The sequence below is a fragment of the Gobio gobio genome (genome assembly GCF_949357685.1).
Source record: "Gobio gobio genome assembly, chromosome: 1".
Classification (NCBI taxonomy): Eukaryota; Metazoa; Chordata; class Actinopteri; order Cypriniformes; family Gobionidae; genus Gobio; species Gobio gobio.
Genome location: NC_137097.1, coordinates 52,721,002 through 52,748,664, shown reverse-complemented (window position 1 = coordinate 52,748,664; position 27,663 = coordinate 52,721,002). Strand labels below are relative to the sequence as shown.

Sequence of the window (27,663 nt, the reverse complement as noted above, 5' to 3'; positions counted from 1 at the left end):
TGTGCTTTGTGCATGTGTGAGATTCAGCTGTCAGCCCTCCTGATCTCTGTGCCCAACCCTAACACACACACACACACACACACACAAAGAAAACACCTGGTTCGAGTATATGGCATAATTTTACTTTCACATTATTCAGTACAGAGTAAATTTAATCTAACACAGGTATCTGACAGGTTGAACAGCGATACACTGGGGCTGCATTAGCTAGCGGATACTGCATAGACACGCGCACACACAGAAACACACACACACCATGACTGTGACAACTACAATGACGATGTCCCCAGTACTGCATCGAGGGAAGCGTGAACCCCAGCTGAACTAATATGACCATGTCGCATAAACTCCATTATATTTTTCCAGAAGAATCACACAGATTAACACCACACACTCTCTCACCAAATGATGCTGACCAATATCGGTATGATCCCTGTAAGTGATTGACAGTTGGCAGCTGCTTTGGTCCAGGTCTCCCCCTTAAGCCCCTGTTCTCTAGGCCTAAGAATGTGTGTACAACTGTGCATGCGATGACTTTTCACGAACTAAGTGCTTTCCCAGGTTTTAGCTCTGCAAAAGAAAATATGGGTCTCCAGCTGTGGCCAATCACCACTCAAAGTTAATAGTGTGTGTGTGTGTGTGTTGTGTAAAGATTTAGTAATGAGGTAACCACTATCTACTATTCATTTCAGTCAATAACTGTGCTGGAAGAATGACAGATGATGTCAATGTCCTCCAGATGTTTTTTTTTTTTTTTTTTTTAAGATATTACAAAAAAAAAAAAAAAAAGACATTTACATAAAGGTCCACAGCAGTTGCACTCTTCACGTGCAGAAACTCGCACACGGGCGGACCTGACCTTCCCCTCTGCTTAACTTCCTCGTTCTGATTCTAGTTCCTCTCCAGCTCGTATAACACTGTACAACTAACCTGAAACGTTATGCCCATTCACCAGTACAGAATGGAATGTCCAAAACAAAAGAAAAAGAACATTAGACCATTTAAGAAAGCATACAAACACACTGACAATATACCACTATCAAAAACAAGAAGGAGACATACAAATGCAACCATGAAGGGTAATCATTTACATGGTTTATATATATTTATATATAGAGATTTTTTTTTTTCAATAAACATTGTCAGATAATGGGGGTCAGGACGAGTACTGAATACATAGGACAAGAACAGGAAAAAGGGGTCGGGACTATAAAAGCCTTTCCTCTCAAAGCCTCTTAAAGTGCACTGGCCATTTCTATGTCGGAAGGAACGCAGGTACGATGCGATAAACTGGAAATGCATGTGGAATCTTTTGTTTATTTTTATTTCTCTATGTACACCAATGGCTCTGGATCTGACTGATTTCCGGGGAGGAAGAAAGCGAGCGAGGTAAAGCGATGGGGGTTAGTGATTCTGGCCTCTTTTAGGGAAGTGCCTTAACGTTAGTGTATTGCGATTGTGTTTTTTTTTTTTTTTTTTTGTCCTGCTAATAGTCTTACAGGGAATGTTACAAAGAAACAGCTAATGTGCAGTTTTTGCGGTTGAAACTTTGCGGATAAAACAGGAGAGAGAGAAGACTTCCTCTACTTTCATCTTTTTGCTTTACATTTCTCCCTCCCCCTTAACCCACAGAACACACACACATACACACACACACCAGCTGTCAACACAAGCACAGGAGTTGATCGTTGAACAGGCAGGACGGAGAACGGAACTATCACCATGACTCTTTCACACATGTACGAAGAAAAAAAAAAAAACACGCGCTTCCTTTCGTTCCATTGCTCACACACAGGTAAACACCGATAAAAACAAGAAGGGCAGCGCTGATGATGATAACAGTAATAATAATAATCATTATCAGAAATGACAGTAATATGGCTGCCAGAGGCTGACAGCTACTTTTTCCCTTATGCATGTATGCTTTTTATTCTGGGGCCTTTCAGGTGGAAACGCTGGTCTGGTCTGGGTGTCGGTTCTAGATGGTGCTAGTCTCGGCTGGCTTTCTAGAACTGTTCCGCCAGCAGCTCACAAAGACGCTTGGAGACAGTGTCCTTACTGCTGCGCACGGTCAACCGGTACATCTGAGACAGAGGGAGAATAAAGAGCGTTACTACATGTAAACGCAAACACACAAACAATTGAGTGAAAAACATCAATTGTGCAGATAGACGCTCATTCGGCTTTCTGAATGCGTGTCTGATCCTTATTGTTGATACATAGACTAAATGTAAACTTGCACTATGGACAAAGGAAACTCCACATATACTAAGAGAAGGACACTGCTGTCACGCCAAATTAACTGGGTTTTTACTACCAGACATGGAGTGAAATCACAAGAGAGGGAGAATGGGAGGTGTTTGGGGTTGAGAGGGGTGGCAGGATAAATGTGTTACCTGCTCCCCAGACTTGAGTTGCATCAGCAGGCACAGAGACACACAGACAACAGTAAGATGCAATAAAACTGACTTGGAGAGACACCTGTGCTCCATAGCAGCAGGGAGGGACTATGATACTTTTGATGCTTGTGGCATTTTGTTGTTTTTTTCCCCTCTCCTTTTTTCTGTGTAATATGTCTTTTCATACCTGGGCTTGTGCGTTGGGCTCGAGTCTTAGCAGAGAACCCACTTGCTGGGCCTTGGTTTGGATCACTCCGGCACACACAAAGTTCTCTGGGTTCGGATCCACATTCTCCAAAAGAGCCATGCCCAATCCCAGTAACTACGAAATGTAAAGAAAAAGGGTAGAGTGGAAAAAGACGAAAGATGAGAATCAAATGAAGTGTTGATGACCTCTTGTCTGCAAATCAACTCTGCAGGACTTACTATCTCTGCATAGGGGTGTTGCAATATACCAGTTTTGACGATTATAAAAGCATAGCAAGTGGTGTTGCGCCCTAACACTGGTGTTAGCAATGTGATAAAACATCGACACAGTTTGTGGCTAATAATGCAGCACAAAAATCATGTTGGAGATCACAGACGAAAGCAATGCGCTCTACCTGCACCCAGAGAATACAATAACCAGATACTTGACTACATATCCCAAAATATGTAGCATACAGAGCATAAAACACTTGGAACTGTATCCCAGAATACAATGCACTCGACCATCCATTTTCTTGTGATGGATGAACCTAAATTAATATTGCCGTCTATCTTTTTCTTGAATCGAACAGATTTTCACACAAACTTGGATTAAACATGCAAAATAATAAGGTAATGAGACAATTCTGCATACCACTATTCGAAAATGCCTACTGTTGTGTGGTGTACAGTATATACCGTATAATGCACAGTAGGCTAGGGTGTCTTTACAGATTCAATGTAAGGCCAACTCACCTTAGCTTTGAGCACTTCGGTGTCCATGGCATGGTTGGCCTTGAAGATCTTCTGTGCTTCTTGCTGAGGCCTGTGAGGAGAGAATTGAACGCGTTTCTCATTTAGAAAACCGTTTGTGATGTATGTATACAGTAATTTGTCTTCTGTGTACACACAAACACTTACTGGCTGAGCTGTTTCCAGCGCTGAAAGAAGTCATGTGATGCCATCTCTGTGGGCTGGAAGAACTTGTTTATGGTAACGGGCAGCTTGAGCGAGAGGTTCTGGAGGGCTCCGCCATACCTGAGACAGCACAACAGCTTTGTAAACCACAGTGCACGTTGAGTTTCCGTTGTAAACCTTTTAAATGCGTGCATCTGTCACCTGAACTTGATGTTGAGGAGCGGTGCATCACAGAAGTCAGTCAGACACTCGATGTTGATGACCTGCTGCACCTGAGCACCTCCTTCTATGAGAGGCTCCACTTGTTTAGTCTGAACGTTGAGCTGTGGGATCAGTCAAGGATTGGCAACAAACCAGCATCCTCAGATAATCTACATGACAAAAACTTGTATAAGCAGGAATGGACATGGGTTTGCATGTATAGAAGTGAAGGATATGAGACTGTAGCTCTCCTGGGCAGGAGACTGTGGTCGTGAAGGTCACAAACTGCACTGACGTCTTATTGCCATAGAACAGATACATCCGCCCTGTGAGGAGAGGCAACATACATGCAATTTGAATATCAAGTCCAATATTAACACGGTAACAGGTTTTTAAAATGCTGACACAATAGGATAAAAATGAGCCAGAACTGCAAAAATATGTACACTGAAACTACAATCGCTCGTAAACACAGGTTCAAATACAATAAACATGATGACATAGTCCAGAAGTCAACTAACATATACCTCAAGATCAGGGTTTCCGTTGTCCGGTAATTACCGGACATTGGCCGGGAAAAAAATTAAATGTCCGAAAAAATTAAATCTTTTCGGTCAAATTGTCAGATTAAAATTTCAGATTAAAATCTGACAAATAGCTCTCCAAATCTGACAAATAGCTCTCCAAGAATATGCAGAACCAGCGATCAGAAGGATTGTTTGCCATTTTACAAGCCTTGAGTCTGCGGACACCGCTCCTCTTATCGATACCGTAAGCCTGCGACGTGATGCCCTCGCTGTCATGACAGCGCTCCGTGGCTATGGAGGATTGCATTTCTCCACAGCCTGCGAAGTCCTCATATGTGATTTCAGCGAAATGTATCCAGAGTGGACCAAGCTCGCCAAGATAGCCTGTGTAATCCCTGTCTCGAGTGTTCCTGCAGAGAGGGGGTTCTCACTGCAGAATCGGATCAAGACGAAGCAGCGAAGTCGCCTTGCGGAGAACAAGGTTACGCGGCTTATGCGCATTGCAAGTTGTGGAGAGACACTGGGAACTTTTGATTTTAAGTCGGCAGCTGCACAATTCAGCACTGCAAAAAAGCGTAAAAAGTAGCCAAAAATGACGCGAGACAATGTTATAGGCCTAGTCATTTGTTTGTTCAAGTTCATTTGACAAGGAGTCATTTAGGCTACACGGTGGCCAATTTAAATGTTACCAACTAAATGAGACATACTGAGTTTATAATTAAATTTGCTTGAGTAAAAACAATGCTATATTCGGATATTTTATGTGGGGAAGGGGGGTTGGTTTGTTAAACTATGAAATGTGAAACCATAGTAAAAAAAATTGGTTGATTGACGCCAATCGGACGTTCATGTTTTTTTCCCCGTCTATTTGAAAGTTAGGCTAATAAACATGTTGCAAATACGGCCTGATTATGTCATTGTTTTAAGTTACATAAACTGCTTTCAGTTTTCCTCAACTTGAATAATTAAGAGGCAATATTTGACCGGCATATCATCAAAATGTCCGGAAAACGAAACCTCTGCCGGTCACTTTGACCGGCACCATTTTTTTCTAGCGGAAACTCTGCTCAAGATTATCCAATTACAATTTAGCAGATGTTGTGACTCACCCAGGTTTTGGCGATATTCAGACTTTATGCCGATCTGTAGCAGCTGATTCTCAAACAGAACTCCATTGTTCTTGCACACAAACCTGAGGGCAAGAGATAAGAGTGTTTGTGATGCAGGGACAGCTAGCAATGGTACTGTTTTTTTAATGGTGTGTTCACGTGTTAGAAGAATAATCAAAAACATGAGCTCCACACTGGGAATATTCACCATAATCTCACTCCCAATTTTTTAATGATCAATCTCTAATGATATTTTGTTATGATCAGTGAAACAGGGAATTACCAACAGTGTTAGTAAAAGGAACAATTAGTTTCCGTTCATGCTAAGGGACTTGGACGAGTTAGAAAATGTAGCAAGTGTTCGTTCTAACAGGCAAGGAAAGCGAAGCACATCAGAACTATAAGAATGACTTCTCCTTAAAGGGATAGTTCACCCAAAAATTAAAATTAGCCCATAATTTACTCACCCTCAAGTCATCCTAGGTGTATATGACATTCTTCTTTCAGACGAATAAAATCGGAGTTATATTACAAAAGTCCAGGCTAATCCAAGAATTAGAATTTGATTTATAGTTGCTCTGTTTTTGAAGTCCTTCCTGCATCTGCCCATCAAATAACTGCTCCACGCAGCTTGGGGGTGTTAATAAAGGCCTTCTGAAGCGAATCAACGCGTTTGTGTAAGAAAAATATCTATTTAAAACTTTATAGTTTAAATAAACTTTCGGCCGACGCCTTCTGTGGAAAAGTGTTGAAAGTTGAAAGTGAAACTCACGTGCGTGACATCATGACGAGCGGACCTGGTCGCGTTAGTCTTTCGATCCGCAGGGGAACTTTCAACAATTTTTCCATAAATTGAACAGGGAAGGCGGTCGGCCGAAAGTTTACTTGATAAAGTTTTAAATATGGATATTTTTCTTACACAAATGCGTTGATTCGCTTCAGAAGGCCTTTATTAACACCCCAGAGCCGCGTGAGGCACGTTATTTGATGGGCAGATGCACTTTTTATGGACTTCAAAAACAGAGCAACTATGAATCCTGTTCAAATGCTTGGATTAGCCTGGACTTTTGTAATATAACTCCGATTTTATTAATCTGAAAGAAGAATGTCATATACACCTCGGATGACTTGACGGTGAGTAAATTATGGGCTAATTTTCATTTTTGGGTGAACTATCCCTTTAAGGGAATAGGACCATCCGAGGAGCATGTGAATGCAGCATGAGACATTGAGAGGAGGGTGGCTGTTGAAAGGGAGACTAAAGCTAATCAAAAAAGAGTGGGCAATCATCAGTGCTACTGAATGTTGTTGACTATGTAGTACAATGGTCTCATCTGATAAAATAATAAACATACATTTTGGAGCTGTGAACTAGTTAGCTAGAGCACATGCTGTAAAATATAGCCATGAAGCTTATATGGGCCAGACAAACCCATCTTACAAGATTTCTTGCCAACACTCTACTATGCCTATAAATAAAAGTAGCAAAAAAGGGATTCTTTTATTGGAGTATACATGTATACACAGGCCTGAAGTCCAAGCAGAATTGTCCACAATGTGCAAGTTGTGCATAATTTGGTCACTATAATTAACAGTCATGACACAGATTATAGGTCTAATTCTGCAGAACAGAATACAAGAAGGCTTTTCCAAACATTACATAAAAGTTTGGGGTCTGAAAGAAAGATTTTATGGCCACCAAGGCTGCGTTTATTTGATCAAAAATACAGTAAAAATAGCAATTTTCTGAAACATTATTACAATTTAAAATAACTTGTTTTTGAATTTGAATTCATTGTAAAATGTAATTTATTCCTGTGATGGCAAAGCTAAATTTTCAGCATCATTACTTTCCTTTTAATACACTTATTTGATGCTCAAGAAATATTTATCATTATAAATGTTAAAAACAGTTGTTTAATAATTTGTGGAAACCATAATAGATTCTTTGATCAATAGAAAGCTCAAAAGAACAGCATTTATTTGAAACAGAACATTATAGTCTTTACTGTCACTTTTGATCAATTTAATGCATCATTGAGGAATAAGTATTCAATTCTTTCAAAAAACACTTAACTGACCCCACACTTTTGAACAGTAATGTCTATTTAATACTAAGCAAATAAATATTTGTAATAAATGAAAAATACTGCGAAACAGCTTCCACACTACATGCCTAGGATTACCAGTAACATTAAAAAATAAAAATAAAAACAACCAATGAAAAGAGAAGGTGGCATAATATGAAAGAGGCTTCTGGTAATGGTTGTCTGAGATAGTTGGGCGACTGAATAGAGGGAGTGAAGTAGGCGAGTGAGCTCTTACTTGTTGAGCAGTTCGTTTGACTCAGGCAGAGGAGGAGCAGGATCTTCAGAAACCACAGAGGGGGGAGCAGAGCTGAGAGACCGAAAGCCAAGAATGCAGAGAGAAGAGAGAGCAGCCCCAGGAGATGAAGAGAGGGGTGAGAAGTGTTAAGTGTGAAAAGGCACAGATGGTTAAAACAGATTAAGGATGTTAGAAAGTGGTGAGCCGGTAAAAAGAGAAGAAGTGTAGAGTGAAGCCAAAGTAGGAAGCAAGAAAGAGGAGAGAAAGAGAAAAGGCAGAGGTTAGTACCGGCATTACATCTGTGGCAAATAAAATGTTAGCAATTCATATTACAACCACAGACACAAACAGAAAAGAACATTTACACAACATCTATAAATAATCAAACATTTAAAAAAAAAAAAGTTTATATGTGACTGTCAACAAGTTTTGCTGTAACATATTGACACTGAAGTCAACCGCTGGCCCCTTACTCCGAGTCACCAGGACCCTCGGCCAATAGGGAGTCAGAGCTTTCAGTAGGGGGTTCCAGATCTCTGCCATCGTCCAATGAAAAGCAAGGACGTGAGACGCACACACGTTCACGCATACACACAAACATGTGCCCACACACACCAAAATGAGGGAGATGGAAAAGGGAGGGAAAGAGAGAAGCAAGAAAAGAGAAAGACAGTCACATACGCAGCAAGATAAAGGACACAAGATTACACAACACAAAAAGAGGAAGACAAGAAGAACGAGCGATAGAAAGTGAAACGACAGAAAAGTAGAAAGCCTGACAGACGTATATGCAAGCTTGGAACATCTGTACATGTTAAAATATTAGTGTACTTCACTTCAGTTAATTAAAGCAATAAATGCACAGTGGACTGAATAACAGGATGCTAATGAACCGGATTCTTATTTACCTAAGGAAGCCATCATCATTGACCCCAGCCTCTGAGAAAACATCAACCAGTAAACTGCCTGCGCTGGGAGCGGCCGCAGCAACAGGGGGAACCGTGCGGAGCCCCAGCAGATCTGCAGATGGGGACGGAGTGGACTGAAAGAAAAAGAGCGTTCATCACATTGGATTTTGGCTCAATAAGGAGATGCTGAAGTGTTTGAACCAGGATGTGTGCGGTGGGTGGGTGTTTTCTCAGGAATTGTTCTGTATTTGCTGACTCACTTCCCTGTACAATGTAAACTTGCAATGGCTGAAGTCTGCCGCATATTAGCCTCAGCCCACAGACTGCCTTACAGTATGTGCACTGACCATCTAATGTACATGCCCACAAAAGTGCCAAGAGCTGTCTGAAATTGGCAGCTCCAATCTAATGCACCAGTGTGACTGGAAAGAAAATCATGTCTATAAGGAACTGGGTTGATAACATGAGCACTTGACCAAAACATTTTGAGTGGTCATTTTTATCATGGCAGGCTATTATTGTGAGATTAACTATTACAGATAAACCTGACCCTAAAAGCATGTAGAAACAAAACGAAATGTGTCCCTTTAATATCAGTCAGATTCAATGTCTTAAGTGGCGGTTCATGGGCAGAATAAGCTGCAAAGTGGAGCGTAAATTTTTTTTGGGAAATGCGCTATACATTTTTTAGGACTCGTTGATTAATAGAAAGTTCAGAAGATTTATTTAAAATAGAAATAATTTGTAACATTATAAATGTCACTTTTTTATCAATTGAATGCATCCTTGCTGAATATATGTATTATTTTTATGTATTAATCTCTATCATATATATATATATATATATATATATAAAAACTGAAGCAACATCCATGTGTGTTTGTTTCCCTCACAGCATTAGATGCAGCAATGGCAGAGTTGTCTCCGCTTCTCTCTCCACCTCCATTGAGTTCTCCCTCTCTCTTTCCCTCCTCTAGCTCATTCACAGACACAGCTCCTGGTCCTTTCTTCTTTTTCAGCTTGGCTAGGATGGACGACTCTCTCTCTGGGAATGGAGGCATCTCCTCAAGCACTGTGGCCTACAGGTACACACAGTGATATTATGCAAATAAATGGTGACAAACAAATCAACAAAATATGTGCAAAGGTGTGTGATCTCACCAGGACATCAGTGCTGGCAATGGAGGACAGTTTGAGATACTCCACAGCTCTCTGCTGTAGCTCGACGTCACTGTTCCTGATCTGGCTGTCAGAGCGCAGCACTTCCTGAATAGTGCTCTTTGTCTCCGGGAACAGATTAATGAACTTAATATAGGCAGAAAGCAGCAGGGCGCGCGTGGGAACTGAACACAGGTGAAACTTAGAGTGGAGCAGGTTAAACTGAACCAGAGGACTAGCGAGATGGAAGGACAGAGGTGAGATGAGTGGGAGCAATTTGATCCATTTCAGATCATAGGAAAGACAAAAGAGAATGGAAAATGAAAGAGAGAGATGAAAAAGAACAAGAGGACATCATCAGTACAGCAATAAAACACATCTATAACACCAAAGTGCAAGGTTACAAAACATTGCTATGAGTGGTTAAAGAACTCACCTGGAACGAGGATCACCAGCAATAAGGTTACCAAACTCTCCCAGGATGTAGCCTCCAACCTTCACCATATTCTCATGACAGGCTGGAGCCTGCAAAGCCTGTGGAAATTAAAAGGGAAAAAAGAGAGCAGAAAACATGAAGTGTTGCATGAAGTATCGCAGTGCTGGTGGAAACCAAATGAACATCTGGAGTCATTTACCTCAAAGACTGTCTTGGCTGCATATCCCTGCACATCGTCACGGTTGATGACGATCTGGATGACGCGGTACCACACTTCCTCACTGACGTAATCCCCAGCAATGCGGATTAGGTTCAGTATGGTGTCCACATACCAGGAGTAGTCTACTGCATATTTCTCTGCCAGGATGGCCACCTTCAGTACCTACAAACACAAGTCACTCATTTTAACAATGACCTATGACTGAGGTGATATGGGCGAGATAAAAAGACACACACACACCATTTCCTCTCTGATGGAGTAGTCGGCTGTCTCCAGGTAACTCAGCATCTCAGCGACAATCTGCTTGGCATTGCTGCGATCACACATGGCATAGAGGAGGTCAGCAGCTCTCTGACGCACACTGACATCCCTCTCAGTCTGCCAGCAACATAAACAGAATTAAATGCTTATAAAACAGTGTTCATGAATAATAAAAGAAGGAATCTGCCATTTAAATAAGCATTTTTAGTGTTTAGTGTATACGGTTTCTTAAGAATGCAGAATCTAGCCACTTACCTTCAGGGCGTTGATGACTGTCTCTATATGCGTTTTAACTGCCTCATGGGAAAACTCAGAGCTGGCAAGGGTGCACATGCTTTCCAGGGCCAGGTAGCGCAGATTGGTCTCTCTGTGCTGCAAGAACTGTCCCAACTGGTTACATGCCCGAACAAGAAGATTCGGCTCGCTGTGGAGAAACAAGGGCCATGAATAGAGTTTAAGTACAAGAGTGAAATGCTAAATACTGATAAAAACCAATCAAAACATCATAGCAGATCGTTTTAAACAATGTGCACCTGTCATAGTGGATGATGAGAGAGATGGCTTCGAACAGGATGGCATTCTTGGCATTGGAATGCTGAACCTTCTTGGATTTGGGTGGCTCTTGGGCTTTGTTGAGGATGGTCTCCAGACACTCCACCAGTCGTCCCTTCACAGCACCATCTTCAGGCGGTGGGTAGCACTGCAGCAGTCGCAGCAACTTGCAGGACAGCCACGGAGCAGGAACAAAGTAGTAGGTGTAGTCCTGCAGGTCAGTGGAGGCTGAGGACACAATCTGAGAAAGAAAAAAGACAATCAAAGACAAGATAAAAAATCTGGGGTTGCAAAGAATTGAAACTTTCAGAAAATAGTTTTTCTACGTGACTTTTCAGTGGTAACACATTGCAAATGAAACTAGTCAGTGGAACTGTAATTTGCTGCACAACCATGAAAAGCTGGCAGAATCAACCAAAAACAGACTTTTGCAGTGCATTACTGTTTTTTTTTATGTTGCAAGTTGAGTAGATTTTAATTACTTTGTAAACTCCCTTTAAAATTTGAATGTAAAATATTTAGTTTTTGGGGAGTTCTGTTGATTTAATTTTTCTTCTGATGGTTTAACAAATATGGCTGTTTAATTGTGGATATAATAGACCGTAGTCAGGGTAACACCATGTTTATTTTTTGACAGGGATGAAAACAAGTCTGTGAGGGATAGAAGTACAGTGTGTTCAATGGAGTGTACTGTTTTTTAACAACATACTGATTGTTCAGCAGACGAAACAGCTTTCTAAAAGACACTCAGTAGACAAAATCTCCATAAAGCAATAATCATGCAACATCTATAAGATTATTGACTAAGTAATCCATGATAAAGTAATGCTAACCTAACAATTTTATACTATTTTTTACATTCAATGAACACTTTACATTTAAGTTATATATACACACTAAATAAGGTTGGAAAGAGGTTTAAATATTATTGAAAGAGGTCTCATCCATGCACACACAAACACTCACCCTGCTGAGACGTGACACAGCAAGTGACACACATGTCTTGAACTCATCAGGGTTCTTCTGGCTGAGGCAAGTGATCAGGGAGATCGCAGCAGTGACCACACCCTGAAAGAGAAGAACACCAGAAAACTAAGAACCACTTAAAAACACATTAACAACAAAGAAACATGCTAATCTATAAATGTGTACATTTTCAATTTAAACAGGCATGTGTATGAACATCATGAGGTTGTTTCCTGTGTGTCAGACTTACCATGTGCTGGTCATTGAGCAGGTGCACCACTCTAGAGGTCCATTCTCCCATGAGCACCAGGTCTGGTGAGGTCTTATACAGGCGGAGCAAACACAGAGCGGCAGACTGCTTCACACTGTCCATCGTGTCTCTGTCATTAGGATAGGAACTAATTTAGCCATCTAAATTCATTGACTCAAAATTAAAATACTTAGGGCAAGACACTATACGTGAATATGGTAAAAAATGAACACAGATATCAAAATACTTTCCCCAGCTGACTATCTAATGAAAAATGCCTAATTTGCATATATTTCCTGAACAGACATCTGAAAACCTGATAAAGCTAGATTTAAAATGTGTTTCATTTTGTTGACATTAAAGATAAATGTTTTGAAGAGGGAATTCTGGATCCCTTTTTAAATAAAAAAAAATCGGAAAAAACTGTCAAAAAAAATTCGCCATCAATTTATTTATAAAGTGTAAATCAGGTAAATGTTATAAGAGCAAACTCCACTGTAAAACCTTCAGAATATAAATAGGAATAAAACAGGAATAAATATGTTGGTGTATGCAAGTGCTACTGAAGTGGACACAATCATTTTAAGAAAATGCCCTTTAAAAACTGCCTGTAATTGGAATCTACAGATGCAAATAGATAAAGTGTAAGAAAATAAACAATTAAATATATATTTTGGATGTTTTATTACCACTAGTCTGAAAGACGACAAGTTATGGAAGTGAAATGAACCATTGCCTGAAAAAAACTATGGTTTTGGCTGTAGTGTTTTGCCTTAAAGTATATAACAAATTATAATCTCTTATACTAAACTTAAGAAAGGAAGAAAGTGACACCACAAACACACACTTCCTGTTTTATTCATCATTTTTCCCCTTACTCAATTCAGTTCCTTCTTTGTGATGTCCTTCAATTTAAATCCCTCAAACTGAATCCCTCATTTTTGCATTTGCATTAAAGCTGTACAATTCTGGACAAATTGAGAATCGAGAAATAAATTGACAAACACTGTCTTTGGGTGTTTGAATCGAGATTGCAATCTTTTAACAATTATTTGTGCAGCTCTACCTCCCGCTCAACCCCTCCAGGCCCAAGTTGCTCACCCAGCCACAAGGATGCGCGGAATCTCTCCAGCGAAGGCCTCAGCCATCTCTCTGCTGCCCACGTTGGCGATGCAGTGCAGAGCCAAACACATGAAGGTGGGGTTTCGGCTGGACAGGTCGTTCTTGATGGCATTGTTAATCAGTCTGATCAGTTCACTGTTACTGTTCACCAGCACAGAGATGAACAGGTACCCCTGGAGAACAAACAAGGAACAAGGAAGGAACAAAAATAAGCTGAAGATTATGCTGCATACACTCTGACTGAGGGCAAATGAGTGTACGGCAAAAGCTGAAATGAAGACAGCGTCACTGAAGAACTGTCATCTTCAAACAAAATCAGAGCAGCATCCCTGCAAGCTCAGTGGATAAGCACTAAACCATGAGAGAGAGAGAGAGAGATTTTCCCCCTCGCTGGACTAATGTTTCTCTCTCACTGCTGCAAGGGCTGAAGCTCACTTAAATTGCCTCTTCTCCACTCTCGCTGCATCATGATGTTGAATGTGTTTTTAAAATCTGGAGGTTTGAAGGAATGCGTCTTGCAAGATGATCAGTATCAACTGATTTAAATTCTACTACAGTCAGCTTGCAAAATTCAATCATTTGCTTTATTCGTTGTATCTGGACAGTGGACACCATTATAACAATTCACTGAACTTATCAAAAATACAAATATTCTTTGGATTCTTTATTTTGCTTTCTTAAATGCATTATTTACAAAAACTGGTTCAGGAAAACGTTGGTTCTTTCACCTTAGATATAGCTGATTGTGTGTGTGTGTGTGTGTGTGTGTGTGTGTATATGTGTGTATATGTGTGTATATGTGTGTATATGTGTGTATATGTGTGTATATGTGTGTATATGTGTGTATATGTGTGTATTATATATATATATATATATATATATATATATATATATATATATATATATATATATATATATATATATATATATATATATATATATATATATATATATATATATATATATATATATATATATATATATATATATATATATATATATATATATATATATATATATATATATATATATATATATATATATATATATATATATATATATATATATATATATATATATATATATATATATATATATATATATATATATATATTAGGGATGCACCGATATGAACATTTTGGCCGATACCGATAACCGATAATTCTTAATATTTGAAAGCCGATAACCGATATATTGGCCGATAAATCTAAATACAAATTTTAATAAACTCTGAGAGCCTGATTACAAAAACAAAAGGCTCACCTTTAAAAGCCATGTCCCAAACACTTCAACATAAATCAAACCTATACACTACAGTAGCCTATTTGAACCAGTGTGAGATTCCTTACCTTTTCAAATTAATTTTACACTCCTATGGCCAAATTTTTATTTTTTTTAACACTTTACAATAAGGTTTCATTTTTGTTAGTATTAGTTAACCAACAATGAATGAACAATACTTCAACAGGATTTATTAATTTGAGTTCATGTTAATCTCAACATATTCAGACCCAAAGTTGTGTCTTTTAACATTAGGTATGAACTGTGAATGGACTGTTACAAAACACAAACATTTTATTACTAAAAGAAACAAAGGTTATTGCTCTCTGTTTGTTCATGATAGTTAATGCATTAATAAAATGAGACCTTATTTGTAAAATGTTACCAAAAATTGTATTGTCTAAAAAATAAAAATAATATACCTAAATAATGCAAACAAGTAATTGAACAGCATTACTTACTGCATAATAAAGAATCAGAATGCAAGTGCATGAAATAACCTCCGCACAGACGATAAAGAAATGGTTTTAATCAAACCATATTGTTGATGGAAATGATACGAGAACAATAAAAGTGCTAATTATAAAAAATAATGCTTCTGTGTTTTGAAAAAAAAATATGTTTAATATTACAGTAATAGTAAACATCTGTAATATTAGTCTAGTCTATTAGGAATAATGTTGCTGTTTGAGAGCGCGCTGAAGCTGGAGAGAATGAACGAACAACCATAAACTGAAGCGCTTAGAAGTTTAATTAACAACTAAACGCATCATATATGAGAACAATCAGATATTTATACAAAATAAATATAATATTACAACTTATATTAGCACAAAATCACGCATAGGTGAAGGGTTATAACTCCTGTGGATGCTCTTCCCCTGTTTGAGAGCGTGCTGAAACAAGATGATCACCGGTACAGTGAAGCACTGCGGGTTATTGACTTAACGAAACACATCCTATATGACTTTAATCAGATGTTTATACTACAAAAACGTAATATTACGACTTACATATGCTTAAAATGACGCGAATGCACAAGCGAACTTGACTGTGCTGGTCAGAATGCGTTGTTGACGCTTCCCACAACAGCGCGCTGAAAAACAACTAAACCCAGAGAATTCACTACGTTTTATAACAGAAATATTCTCATTGCAGTGTTATGTATAGGACAGTCCCAGTAGTTATTAATGCTGTGCATTTCTGTTTGAAATGCGCGCGCCGGTACAATGAAGTGCTTTACTGCATCGTTAATTAACTCAACCAAACGCATCCTATATGGGATTATATACACAAAATAATAAATATAATATTACAACTTACAATGGCACAAAAGGCTGTGAATGCACAAGCGAACTTGACTGTGCTCGTCATGAAGGTGTAACTCCGTGGGCGCGCGCTGAAGCTAAAGACCGGTACAATGAAGTGCTTTACTGCATCGTTTATTAACTCAACCAAACGCATCCTATATGATATTACATACACAGAATAATAATAAATATAATATTACAACTTACAATGGCACAAAAGGCTGTGAATGCACAAGCGAACTTGACTGTGCTTGTCATGAAGGTGTAACTCCGTGGGCGCGCTCTTCCCTCAACAAACACGCTGAAACACAACGCTCTTTTACAGCCTATTCTATTCTCATTATCATTTTATGTAGATTATAGAAGACTTGCGCTGCACATGTTGCACATAACTGTATTTTCCTTTTCGAAGTGATTCCAAACATATTTAGAGCAATTCAAACCCATCATGGTGGACAGCGCGTCCGTCTCAGCTGAAGGAAATAATACATTATCTATCGGCTTGACTATATCGGTCAAATTTTCTTATTGGACCGATAACGATAACATCAAAAATAATCATTTATCGGCCGATAACGATATGTTGCCGATATATCGTGCATCCCTAATATATATATATATATATATATATATATATATATAACATTTTATTAATTTAATTCTATTAATGTATCTATAATAAATAAATCTATAATAAAAAAAGGAAATCTTTAGCGACAAAATTCAGCATCCAAAACATCGTGGCTGAATTTGATGAATATCAAAAGAGCAGTGGAATTTTAGCTGGAGGCTGTGACTCTTTGTTTAGATTGAGACACTAAATCTTACCATACAGCAAGTGAAATTAACCATTGCCGTTTTTGTCATTCATGACTTGGTGACCTAAATCAGGTTTGGAAACCATTTTAAAGCTGCACTATGTAACTTTTTTGTGCTCAAAGTACATAATGAATCCTTTTTCCATACCATGTTTTTGTCTTATCCTGAATCACTACGGTACACTTATAATAAGTGTTTATATTCTGACTATTTTAGACATGTCGGGTCTCCACCACTGTGGAGTAGCCCAGAACCTGCGTGACTCACCATAGACATAAACAGAGAAAAGTAGCTCCAGCTACAATGTTCTTCCGAAAGACGCATGCAGTTCTGTTTATTAACTGCTAGAGCGCCAAAAATTACATGGAACAGCTTTAATGTGCTTATAAGTCTTATTTCAAGAATCCTAGGAAACTGTAAGACGCTGTAGTGAACCTGGTTGACTTCTATCCACAGATATTGGCATCCCCTAGTCAAGAAACCTTAGCTCATGGGAAATGTGTATTGAATATACATGACCTCCTATGGTAGGAGTAAGTCAAAACAAGATGACATCACCACATTCCTCAGCATTATAGTATAATGTGTTGCAGTGAAAAGGACCTTTACAAGAGGCTAACAAGATACAGGACCTCAACTTGTTTCTAGTTAACAGAAGTGTATAAAAGTGCAACAGGAAGAAAAAGAAACAGCGTCTTCTGCAACCCCTCTACAATTCATTAGCACTATGTAAATTTCATTCATTTTGCCATGCACAAGAACAAATGCTATGGCCATGTGGTGTTTAGTGACAACACATGTTGTTGTCTAGTTTGCATTGTAAATGTTATTTCAATACCTTTCCTTATCAAGGAAAAAGATAATCTGACTCCGAATGGCCCACAATTGTTGTCCTTTTTTGTACTGAAACATTCTGGCCTGCTTCTGTCAGTGTTCCCCTGCAGGGAGCTGCGTGGCTGATGGGAGCGTGGCTGCTAGAGTGGGTGTTTGATCAGCAGGAGATAATTAGACCTCATGGTAGGTCTACATGGCACGGAGTGCCACTAAGCTTCTCTGACAAGCTAAAAACACATCTGTTGCCCTTACTCACTAGCTACAGCCACATTCATCAGACATGTCCAAATGTTCCAATCAAGAAAAGACCATTTCCAAAGAGCTGTCTAGACTCATCATTTTGTCAAATTTCAAAAACATTCATTAAAAGGTTTGGGGGGCGGTAGAATTTGGAAAATGTTTTTGAAAGAGGTTATGCTCAGCAAGTCTGCATTCATTTGACCAAAAATACAACAAAAACAGCAATATTGTAAAATATTATCACAACTTAAAATTTTAATTTATTGCTGTGATGTCAAAGCTGAATGTTCAGCATCATTACTCCAGTCTTCAGTGTCCCGTGATCCTTCAGAAATCAGTCCAATATGCTAATATTTCTTAATATTATGATGAAAACCGTTGTGCTGGTTAATATTTTTGTAGACACTTTGATTCAGGATTATTTGATAACTAGAAACTTTAAAAGAACAGCATTTATTTGGAACAGAAATCTTTTGCAATATTATTAATGTCTTGTCACTTATGATCAATGCAATGCATTCTTACTGAATAAAAGTATTAATTTCTTATAAAATGTTTTTTTAAAAAGACCCCAAACTTTTGAACAGTAGTGTATATTGGTAGTAATACTAGACTGTTCACACTGCACACTGGATCTGTTTTCTGACAGTGTAGTCAATATCCTGCATATCAGTTGTCTTACATGTCTCTCTCTATGCAGATATATGAGAGTGTGTCATTAAAAGAGAACACCGAAAACTCAAAACATTTTGCCTTTGCTAAGGTCCATTCATGACATTTTGTTGAACTCGCATGGTTTCTGAGTGTCAGATAACATAAAACTATTATGCATTCATGTATATACAGGGTTTAAAACCGCATATGTTGGCCAGTTTACAGTTGATGCATTGTGAATGGATAAATAAACGAAGGCCAGGATAAATAAATGAATTCAGACACTACTGAATTTTGTGTACCCTACCTTTTGCAAAATTTGGATGAATAAATCAAAAGTTGGGTGATGTTGACTAGTGTGAATATTAAACAGCAAAAAGGCTGCTATTAAATATGAAGTCTGCATATTCTGCATGTCTATGTGTGAAGTGCGACAAAACTAAACCATTCTAATGACAATGTCACCAAAGATAAGCTACTAAGTCCTGTACAGTTTTTATATTTTGCATAATTTACTACATTCTGCCTTCCCAATACATTACAACAACAGCGATGATCAAAAAGCGTGGACAAAACAGTCAATCTTGTATGCAAGTGCCGTCTGCTTGATCATGAACCAGTCATTACATCGTCATCACCGGGAGTTGACAGCACGCGGGCGCAGGTGAGACCCGAACAGCACACAATGCTTTTTGTGTTTAAACTAAACTCATTTAAGCCATGCGAATTTAAACATTTAAGAGCAAAACATGAAAGAGCACTCGCACACGCTGAGAGGAGATTTGTGTGTGTGTGTGCGCACTCATCTGAAGCGCGCACACGACGTGTCGCAGATAGCGTGCAAATAATGAGTCTTGCGGTTGAACGGACAAATTCACACAAAATTATGTCAACATGCCCATCTTGGCGAGTATACTAGCAAACATTGTAGTTATGTGTCAAGTAAAATGTAAACGTCGAGAAAGACGTGTTCATGTGTAACAGTATATGTACTGGATCTGTGCATTATGTCTTAAAGGGAAAGAAGCCTATTCACGCTGTCTGTGTTTTTAATGTTAATCAAACAACAAATGACTAAGAAATCATTCACTGCTCGACTCAATAACTTTTGTAACTTCAATAATGATTCATCTTTATTTAATTTATACAGTGAATATTATAATATGCAATGTTATTTTATATTTGATTACTTTATTCAATTTCTGTACCTGGAAAAATCTCAAAAGCACTGTTTATTTTATATGCATATTGCTCTATTGTGCTGTTGCTTGTAGTTTGATTATATGTTCTTATTTTGTTTTTGTTTTTATTTGACAAAAGTCCTAATTTCCCTGAACATAGCACATAGCAAACCGTACCAAAACCATGACCCTAAAACCGTGATACAAACCGAACCGTGAGTAATTTGAACCGTTGCACCCCTTCTATACACAGTAGAATATTTAAATACAGCTCCACTTACAATCTGTTTCTCAGTGTACTTGTTGGAGCTGAGCAGGTTGACAGCCTCCATGTGGCCGAAGTCAATGTCGTGGCCCAGGAGGAAGATGAAGAGCAGCTTGCACACATACTTCTTTTTGCTGTATCCATCCAAAGCCTTGTCTCCTTTAAACTTGGAGCGGATGTTGGCTAACTCTTTATTTATGCGTTTGATCTCTGCTTCCTTACTCTTACCTGAAGAGAGAAACAGAAAACAGAGAGACTCAGGATTTAACTTGACAGTGCAGAGCAATTGGTAATAACTAAGTGATCTAAACATATCAGTGGATAACACAAGCTGACAAAATGCCCAGCTGGTGCTGATATCTTGCCTCAAATGGAGATAATTATTTGCATTTAACAGTACAGCGTAAACAGCTCTTTATTAAAAAAAAAAATGCATTTCTCCCAGCCTTGTCTCCCTCCCTGCCCCCTGTCATTATTCATTTGCATCAAAATGCTTAATGCATCTTTAGAAATCATTTTCAAGGCTGTTCACAATATCATTCAAATCTAGTATCTTAAAAACAAAGATAAGGTCTTAAAAGTAAAAAATAAAATAAAAAATAAACACAGGCCACGCTGTTATTATTACCAAAAACCCTGGCATGATTTACACATGAGCATATGGCTGTGCCATTGCAGATATGATGAAAATTGGTGCATTGAAAGTGAAATGAAAAGAGGGTCAGAAGAGCAGATTATGGTAAATGAAAAGGACAGGAAACCAGGAAAGACCACAGGAAATAGCAACACATTTTTTGGGGGGTTGGGGTTAAACAGGATAAAGTATCCGCAAAAAGCCTAGCGAAATGGAACCAAACAATACATAGCTTAACTTGGGATGCACCGAAATGAAAATTCTTGGCCGAATACCGAACGCGGTTTTCCGATTTTTCCATTTATTTTGCCAATTTTTTCAACATTGCATAAATTAAATAGTAAAAATGAGCTTTTTACTATTTTGTCTTGCTTTTTTTTAAAGAAAAATAAATTACAAAACTACAATTTTAAAAGATTTATTTAACACTGGACATGTTTTAGCATTCCAGCAGACATTATACAAACAAAGCACAATATAACTTAAATCAAAAATTAAAATGTAAAAAAGTATTTGGCCATCTTATCTTTGGCCTATTATGCCTACAGGTATCATAAGCAAATTACAGAGGGTGCTCTATTTAAGTGCAGATGTAGGCTAAGCAACGGCTCCACCACAGCAGTGAGTGTACGGGGAGACATTCAAGATTATTTAGAATTTAAAAAATGTTTTGCAACAAATATTTTTCTATTTAGTCTGCCCATTGCTTTAATGCGTTACAATTTCACTATGTCACTTCCGAAGCTTTGCAGCGTGCAATTGGCCATTAATACTTTTTGCAACATGAAAAACAATAGTTTTATTCAATGGATTATATAGACTGTAGACTCGAAAGCGAGCCGAGACTGCTCCATTTACAATCACTAAATGCTGTCGCTATGTCAGTTCATCGCGATCTCACAAAGTACACATTTTTATTGAAGCTGCTAACAATGCACAATAAATATATTACTTGCGTCGATTCGTGTCTACAATTTGTTTGTTTGTTCATGAGAGGTTTTACGAGCCTGTCACCGCTGCAGAAACACGTAGTAAATGGATACTTTTGTCGTTCTACAGCCAATATACAGTATCAACTGAGGGTGCTTAGACAGTGTCTGCAAACGGCCATTGTTGCGTCTATCTCAGACACTATAATGCTTCCACACTTCCAACATGTTTGCTGCGTTTAGGTGTGCGCGCCTCTCTCACACACGCTGGTTGCTAAATTTGATCGTGTCATTAAAAACGCCATTGTTCGGTTAAATTTATTTTGTCTTTTCACTTATTCGTGCTATTTTCGGCCAAATAATTTCAGTTGCCGAACATTCAGTGCATCCCTACGCTTAACTACATTAAATTTCTGTAGTTTGCACCCTTGCATGACAAAAAACAAGTTCTTGCAACTGTGTATCCAAAAAAAAAAAAAAACAGCATGCAGGTTAAACTATTTCTTGCTCCATCAGTCATCCTTGGGCAAGCATCAGATTTCTTTTTTGCTCCCATGTCACTTGTGCACACTGGATAAATTCACTTTGCATATGCAATTTTTAATAAGGGATCTGATGACATCCAAATAACTGCTGCCACAAGAGATAATGCTACAGTGAAAACAATACCTTTGCTAAATGCAAAATGTAAAATTAATAACTCAGAAACGAATGAATTAAACTGTTCCAAAAAGCACTTTTTGATTAATTCATCGAAATGTAGTTTGCAGTGATCACATTGGTTTAATAAGAATTGCAAACTACCCACTATTCTTGCAATAATGGTATCAATGAAGGACTGAATTAGCTTTTAAAGCTTGCAGTAACATGCAATCTGATTTTAACACCAATCATTGTACACTAAACAACAGAATAAACATAGTGACAATCCTTTTTGCATACAGAAGATAAAACACAGGTCACTAGCATGTTAAAAACATCAAGTGTCTCAGACAAAAGTTGAATACACAAGTTACAACTTTAACCAAAAACTGACTCACCTCAAAAACATCAATGACCTAAATCTATGGTTTGTTTGTTATGATTAACTGACTGTGACTGAGGAATCAAATATCAGCTAGAATGTCAGCATATACATTGCATTTGCATATCATTTTCTGATTTAGCTTTTGAGTCGTTCTTCAGCTCACAATGATGCTGGAATGAAATGTATCTGAAAATAGCTAATTCAAATCATGTCATGTTTAAATGATGTACACTGCTGAGAATACCAATTAATTGAATTATAAATGGAACTGAACTATTTCCTAAATAGCCATAATGCATTCTGATCTTATTTTGGAGAGCACATAAACTTAAAGGTGCCCTAGAATGAAAATTTGAATTAACCTTGCCATAGTTAAATAACAGGAGTTCAGTACATGTAAATCACAGACAGTTAGTCTCAAACACCACTGCCTCCTCCTTCATATATAAATCTCATTTGTGAAAAACACCACGGAAAAATTGGCAAATCTCAACGTAACACCGAGAATGATGCAATCGTCGGGATCATTAATATGTACGCCCCCAACATTTGCATATGCAAGCACACATTCACTGTCATGAACTGCGCAGCCGAATCATCGGGAGTTCTGCAGGTAAACAAGCGTCACGCGAGGATAGCGAACATGGCAGATCATGGAAACAAATGTTATGTTCCAGGCTGTGCAGGGGATGTGAAGACGTTTCATACTCTTCCCACAGATAAAACATGTCAACAGGCATGGTTGATGTTTATTTATAATCGGATACTGCGACAATTTAATTCAAAGTTGTTAGTTTTCTCAGCCCATTTCACCACGGACAGTTTTTCAAACCTGGGACAAAATCAAGCAGGTTTTGCTCAGCGTCTGACACTGAAGAAAGGGGCAATTCCAACCATATACCTGCAAGCAGTAAGTGATTTTATCCACTTCTTGACTGTCTAAACGATTTCTGATTAAATTGAAAGTTTCTTAGAGAGACAACATTAACGATAATATCCCCGTTGTTGTCTAGATCCAACGCAAGATGCTAGTACAGTATCAATAGGATAATCCAAGTAGCTTACATAACTAAATAGTATGTCTAATGACAAAGGTCATATTATTTCATGCCAGTGTTGTCATAAATTACAAAATACAACCGTAGATACGTAACGTACAACGTTAGTTTAGTTGCTTACACATAGCTCACTCGATCCTTCTAGCTAACCTCTCCACCATTTAAGTTGAAACGACAGTAATTTGATAAGGCTTCTAGTCAATTTGTTAATAAAATCAGTACTCTACTGTCAAACTCAAACGTTACTGTACAAACAACATATTTAAGCGCTACCCAGTTCAGTTTGTGATTAAAAGTAAAGAAGCTATCATTGTAAAATCATACAGGGACACGTTACAATAATTAAAATCCCATGAGGCCACGGGAGAGGATTTGTGAATGGCAGTGAAACAACTGTCCAGATTACATTCATATTATATAAAGAACATACTTTTTTTAGCAAATGTGAAGTTGCTTATTCAAAATAAGTACCTATCTACTCAAGAGAGTATGCGATTTCCGATACAGCAGAAGACTTTCTTGACTGTTTTACATAGCTTATCTTATTGCACAAAACAATAAAAAGCTGTCATCAGACTATTGATAATCTCATGTGTGACTTTATTTTCTTTTTCTTTCTCAAAAATTATTTTCTATATTATAAAAACTAAAGTATATTACTGCGATGCAAGTTAATAAAAAGTATTATATATTTACATAATATCCATCAAAGGGCCCAAAAATCTAATCAAATCATATCGTGGTTTCATGTTTTGAGATATCTGCAAATATCACATCGCTGGCTGAGAGAATCAATCTCGGATTGTATCATGACCAGAGGTGGACAGTAACGAAGTACATTTACTTGAGTACTGTACTTAAGTACACTTTTTGAGTATCTGTACTTTACTGAAGTATTATTTTTTAAGGAAATTTTTACTTTAACTTCACTACATTTGAAAGACAAATATCGTACTTTTTACTCCACTACATTTCTATCAAGGTCCTCAAAGTCGAAAGTCGTTTCTGTAGCAGCTTTGAAAGTCAGTGGATGATTTTTTTTTTCTTTTAAAAGTGTTGTTTTTTTTTGCAAAATGTAAATGTCTGGGAGAAAGAGAAGCATAGACATATGGATGAATCTGAAAAAGCATGATGAAAGAGCTCAGTTTAGTCTGGTTTTTGTGCCTCTGAGATGCCAGAGCATGAGTACTGAATAGAGCTTTCTGTTGCGTTTTTTCGCACTTAAACAGACCAAAACACACAAAATGTCAACATTTTCATTTTGGAAAGTATTCACGTAAACAAAGTTGATTATGTCTTAAGTGAACGTAAACAGTTTGGGGAATATCGGATGTGTATCAGTGTGTAGGATTTGTGCATTCTGCCTTAAAGTGACAGCAGCTTTGTAAAAAGCTTTGTAACTTTTAAGTATTTAAATTAGTTCAAGGTAGTCGTATGCTAGCATGTCGGATGGAGCATCACTGACTGGCTTAAACCACCATGGCTATAGCGTGCATTTATACAACAATGCAACAATAATAAAGTAATGCATTGGCATAAAAAAGGAAATTTACTTTGATACTAAAGCACTTTTAAAAGCAAGTACTTCTGTACTTTTACTTAAGTAAAAATAATTTTTACCAACTTTCACTTGTAACGGAGTAATATTTGACCAGTAGTACTTTTACTTTCCCTCAAGTAATGGAGTTGTGTACTTTGTCCACCTCTGATCATGACAAAACGTCCAATTTACACTGCTAGTGAGCACATCATCTCCACAAACTCACCCATTATGCCATGACTGACATCTGCATGCAACTTTTTTGTATGGAAGCTACACAAAGTTTTGTGCACTAAAAGAAAATGTGGGTATGAGAAAGTATGAATACTCAACAATACTGAAAAAAGAAGAGTAAGCCAGCATTCCAGAAAAACATCAATCTCACAGGACACCTAGACCTAGGTGTGTTTGTGGAGAGAAAACATAATGTACGATACAAATTACAATACCAAAAGCTCATAAGTGTAAAAACAATTCACTTTCACTTATATGACAAAATTCATCATAAGAAGTTACTTTCAAAATTGGATGTTTTAACAGAAAATGTGGGTCAAAAAGCGACATCAATCTTTTGGAAAAGTATCACTATCACCAATATCAATCTTATTTGCAGCCAATAAAAAAATAAACCCTAAAAAAAGCGTTTCGAGATTTTAGAGATGAAATTTGAGGTATAACACGGTCAGATGCAGAAGACTACATTCAAATCTTAGCAAGATAAACCTCCCATAACGCTTAGCTCAAGGCGACAGCTTGATAACTGGATTATCGGGAAAAACACATCTGAAACAAGTCCTCTTGGCGAGCAGCGATATCAACCGCTATCCAGCTAGTCAAGGTGACGAGAGCAAAAGAGACAAGACATGCTGGACAGATCATCTGCAGTGAAACACACGGTTTTCGGTGGCGGCCTAACGGGCTCTCTAAGGCATCATTCCATCACCGGAGCTAAAGCTAACGGGCCTGAGTGATCGCGATTACTCTCATGACCTCCCTCACCAAGAGCCACTGATCTGACTTGCACCATTTAACCTTTAATTCTGGCTAAAAAGCACCACGTAGCAGAGCAGATCACAGGGCATTTGATTCAGTTTAGGGCGTATATAGGAAGAGTTGGGTGCAGCTGTTCGCGTAAGAAAATGACTAATGGTGTATGAGTGTGACAGGGACACTTACAGTTTCTGATGTCCGAAATGAATACCGCTAATCCTCGCATTCCATCTCCCTTCGACACAGCCGGCATGTTTGCAGGGTTTTTTTCTTCAAGCCGGCTTCAACACGAAACAAACGACTTTCAGATGTTCAGAGGTGCAGGTTTAACAGGCAAATACACCGAGCTAGCGGGCTAACTACTAACACGAACTCACTAACACTAGCTGCGAATTTAGCCTTGAATTTTAAGCGCTCGTAAAGCACACAGATGATGTAGCAGCGAGAGTGTTTATGAATAAGAGGTGAATGCAGTGGGTGAGAGAGAGAAGCTGGGGAGTCAGCAGCGCGACTGGTGTTTCCGTTGGCTAATTCATTCAATCCTGTGAACTCTCTTCAATGGGAAAGCGAAGCAAGGCGAAAGCTTACGTTGCGGCACTGGCTAATTAGAAGACTAACCAACGTGTTGTTTTGAATGTATGGTAACGCACCTAAATGTCGATGGCGTTAAAATAACAATTGATACCTCTCTGGCTTTGAGTCACGCACGGCAAGCTAGCCAAATAGCTAGCGAGCTGGCTAGCTCTATCAAATGTTAGTATACATCACCCAAATGAACGCGATAGGACAACGGGGAAACCTACTTTTTGACAAACTAATCTGACAGACCTGTTTCTCGAGAAAGAGATAGCTATAGGCTATGTGTAGCCGCCAATAATGTACGAGACTTTTCGTTCGGTCGGTGTACCCGGACGGAGCTCGTGACAGAACGGGCACTGAGCTCGCTCTAGCGCTTCCTCCCCAGATGTCCCGCCTCCAGTCCGTTTCTCCTAATCTGATTGGCTAGTTTCACTTCTGTCCCTGCCATTCAGTGCGCAATTTGTCCGCTTATACGTCAATTAATTTTTTTAACCATTTTAATTGGCTTGAAAACAAGATCGACACTGTTGAAAGTATCAAAGTACAAGTATGTGGGGATGGTGATAAGTTGCCAAGAGAGGTTACTACTATCCTAATTTAAATCTGACTATTGGCGTTAAAACTGATATTTTTTCAACATCTATCTTTCTATCCATCTATCCATCTATCTATCTATCTATCTATCTATCTATCTATCTATCTATCTATCTATCTATCTATCTATCTATCTATCTATCTATCTATCTATCTATCTATCTATCTATCTATCTATCTATCTATCTAT

The 27,663-nt window shown here is 38.2% G+C and overlaps 1 protein-coding gene across 3 annotated transcripts; it reads right to left on the bottom strand.

Annotated features, from left to right (window-relative positions):
* Positions 1 to 102: 102 nt before the first annotated feature.
* On the bottom strand, positions 103 to 27,248 carry ap2a1 (adaptor related protein complex 2 subunit alpha 1). 3 transcript variants are annotated; one of them, XM_079835688.1, is made up of 22 exons: positions 26,487 to 27,248; positions 20,139 to 20,350; positions 13,518 to 13,711; positions 12,417 to 12,546; positions 12,167 to 12,268; positions 11,182 to 11,441; positions 10,904 to 11,072; positions 10,628 to 10,765; positions 10,367 to 10,549; positions 10,168 to 10,265; positions 9,735 to 9,966; positions 9,467 to 9,652; positions 8,574 to 8,707; positions 8,139 to 8,201; positions 7,666 to 7,737; positions 5,341 to 5,423; positions 3,942 to 4,030; positions 3,705 to 3,829; positions 3,507 to 3,623; positions 3,342 to 3,411; positions 2,587 to 2,721; positions 103 to 2,084 (listed from the first exon to the last, which is right to left on the bottom strand). In XM_079835688.1, the coding sequence occupies exons 1-22, from the start codon at positions 26,551 to 26,553 to the stop codon at positions 2,007 to 2,009; spliced, it is 2,937 nt and encodes a 978-aa protein (XP_079691814.1). In that variant the 5' UTR covers positions 26,554 to 27,248; the 3' UTR covers positions 103 to 2,006. The 3 variants fall into 3 exon arrangements, with proteins under 3 accessions (XP_079691814.1, XP_079691812.1, XP_079691813.1); XM_079835686.1 differs by lacking the exon at positions 8,139 to 8,201; XM_079835687.1 differs by lacking the exons at positions 7,666 to 7,737; positions 8,139 to 8,201.
* Between the last annotated feature and the right edge of the window lie 415 nt (positions 27,249 to 27,663).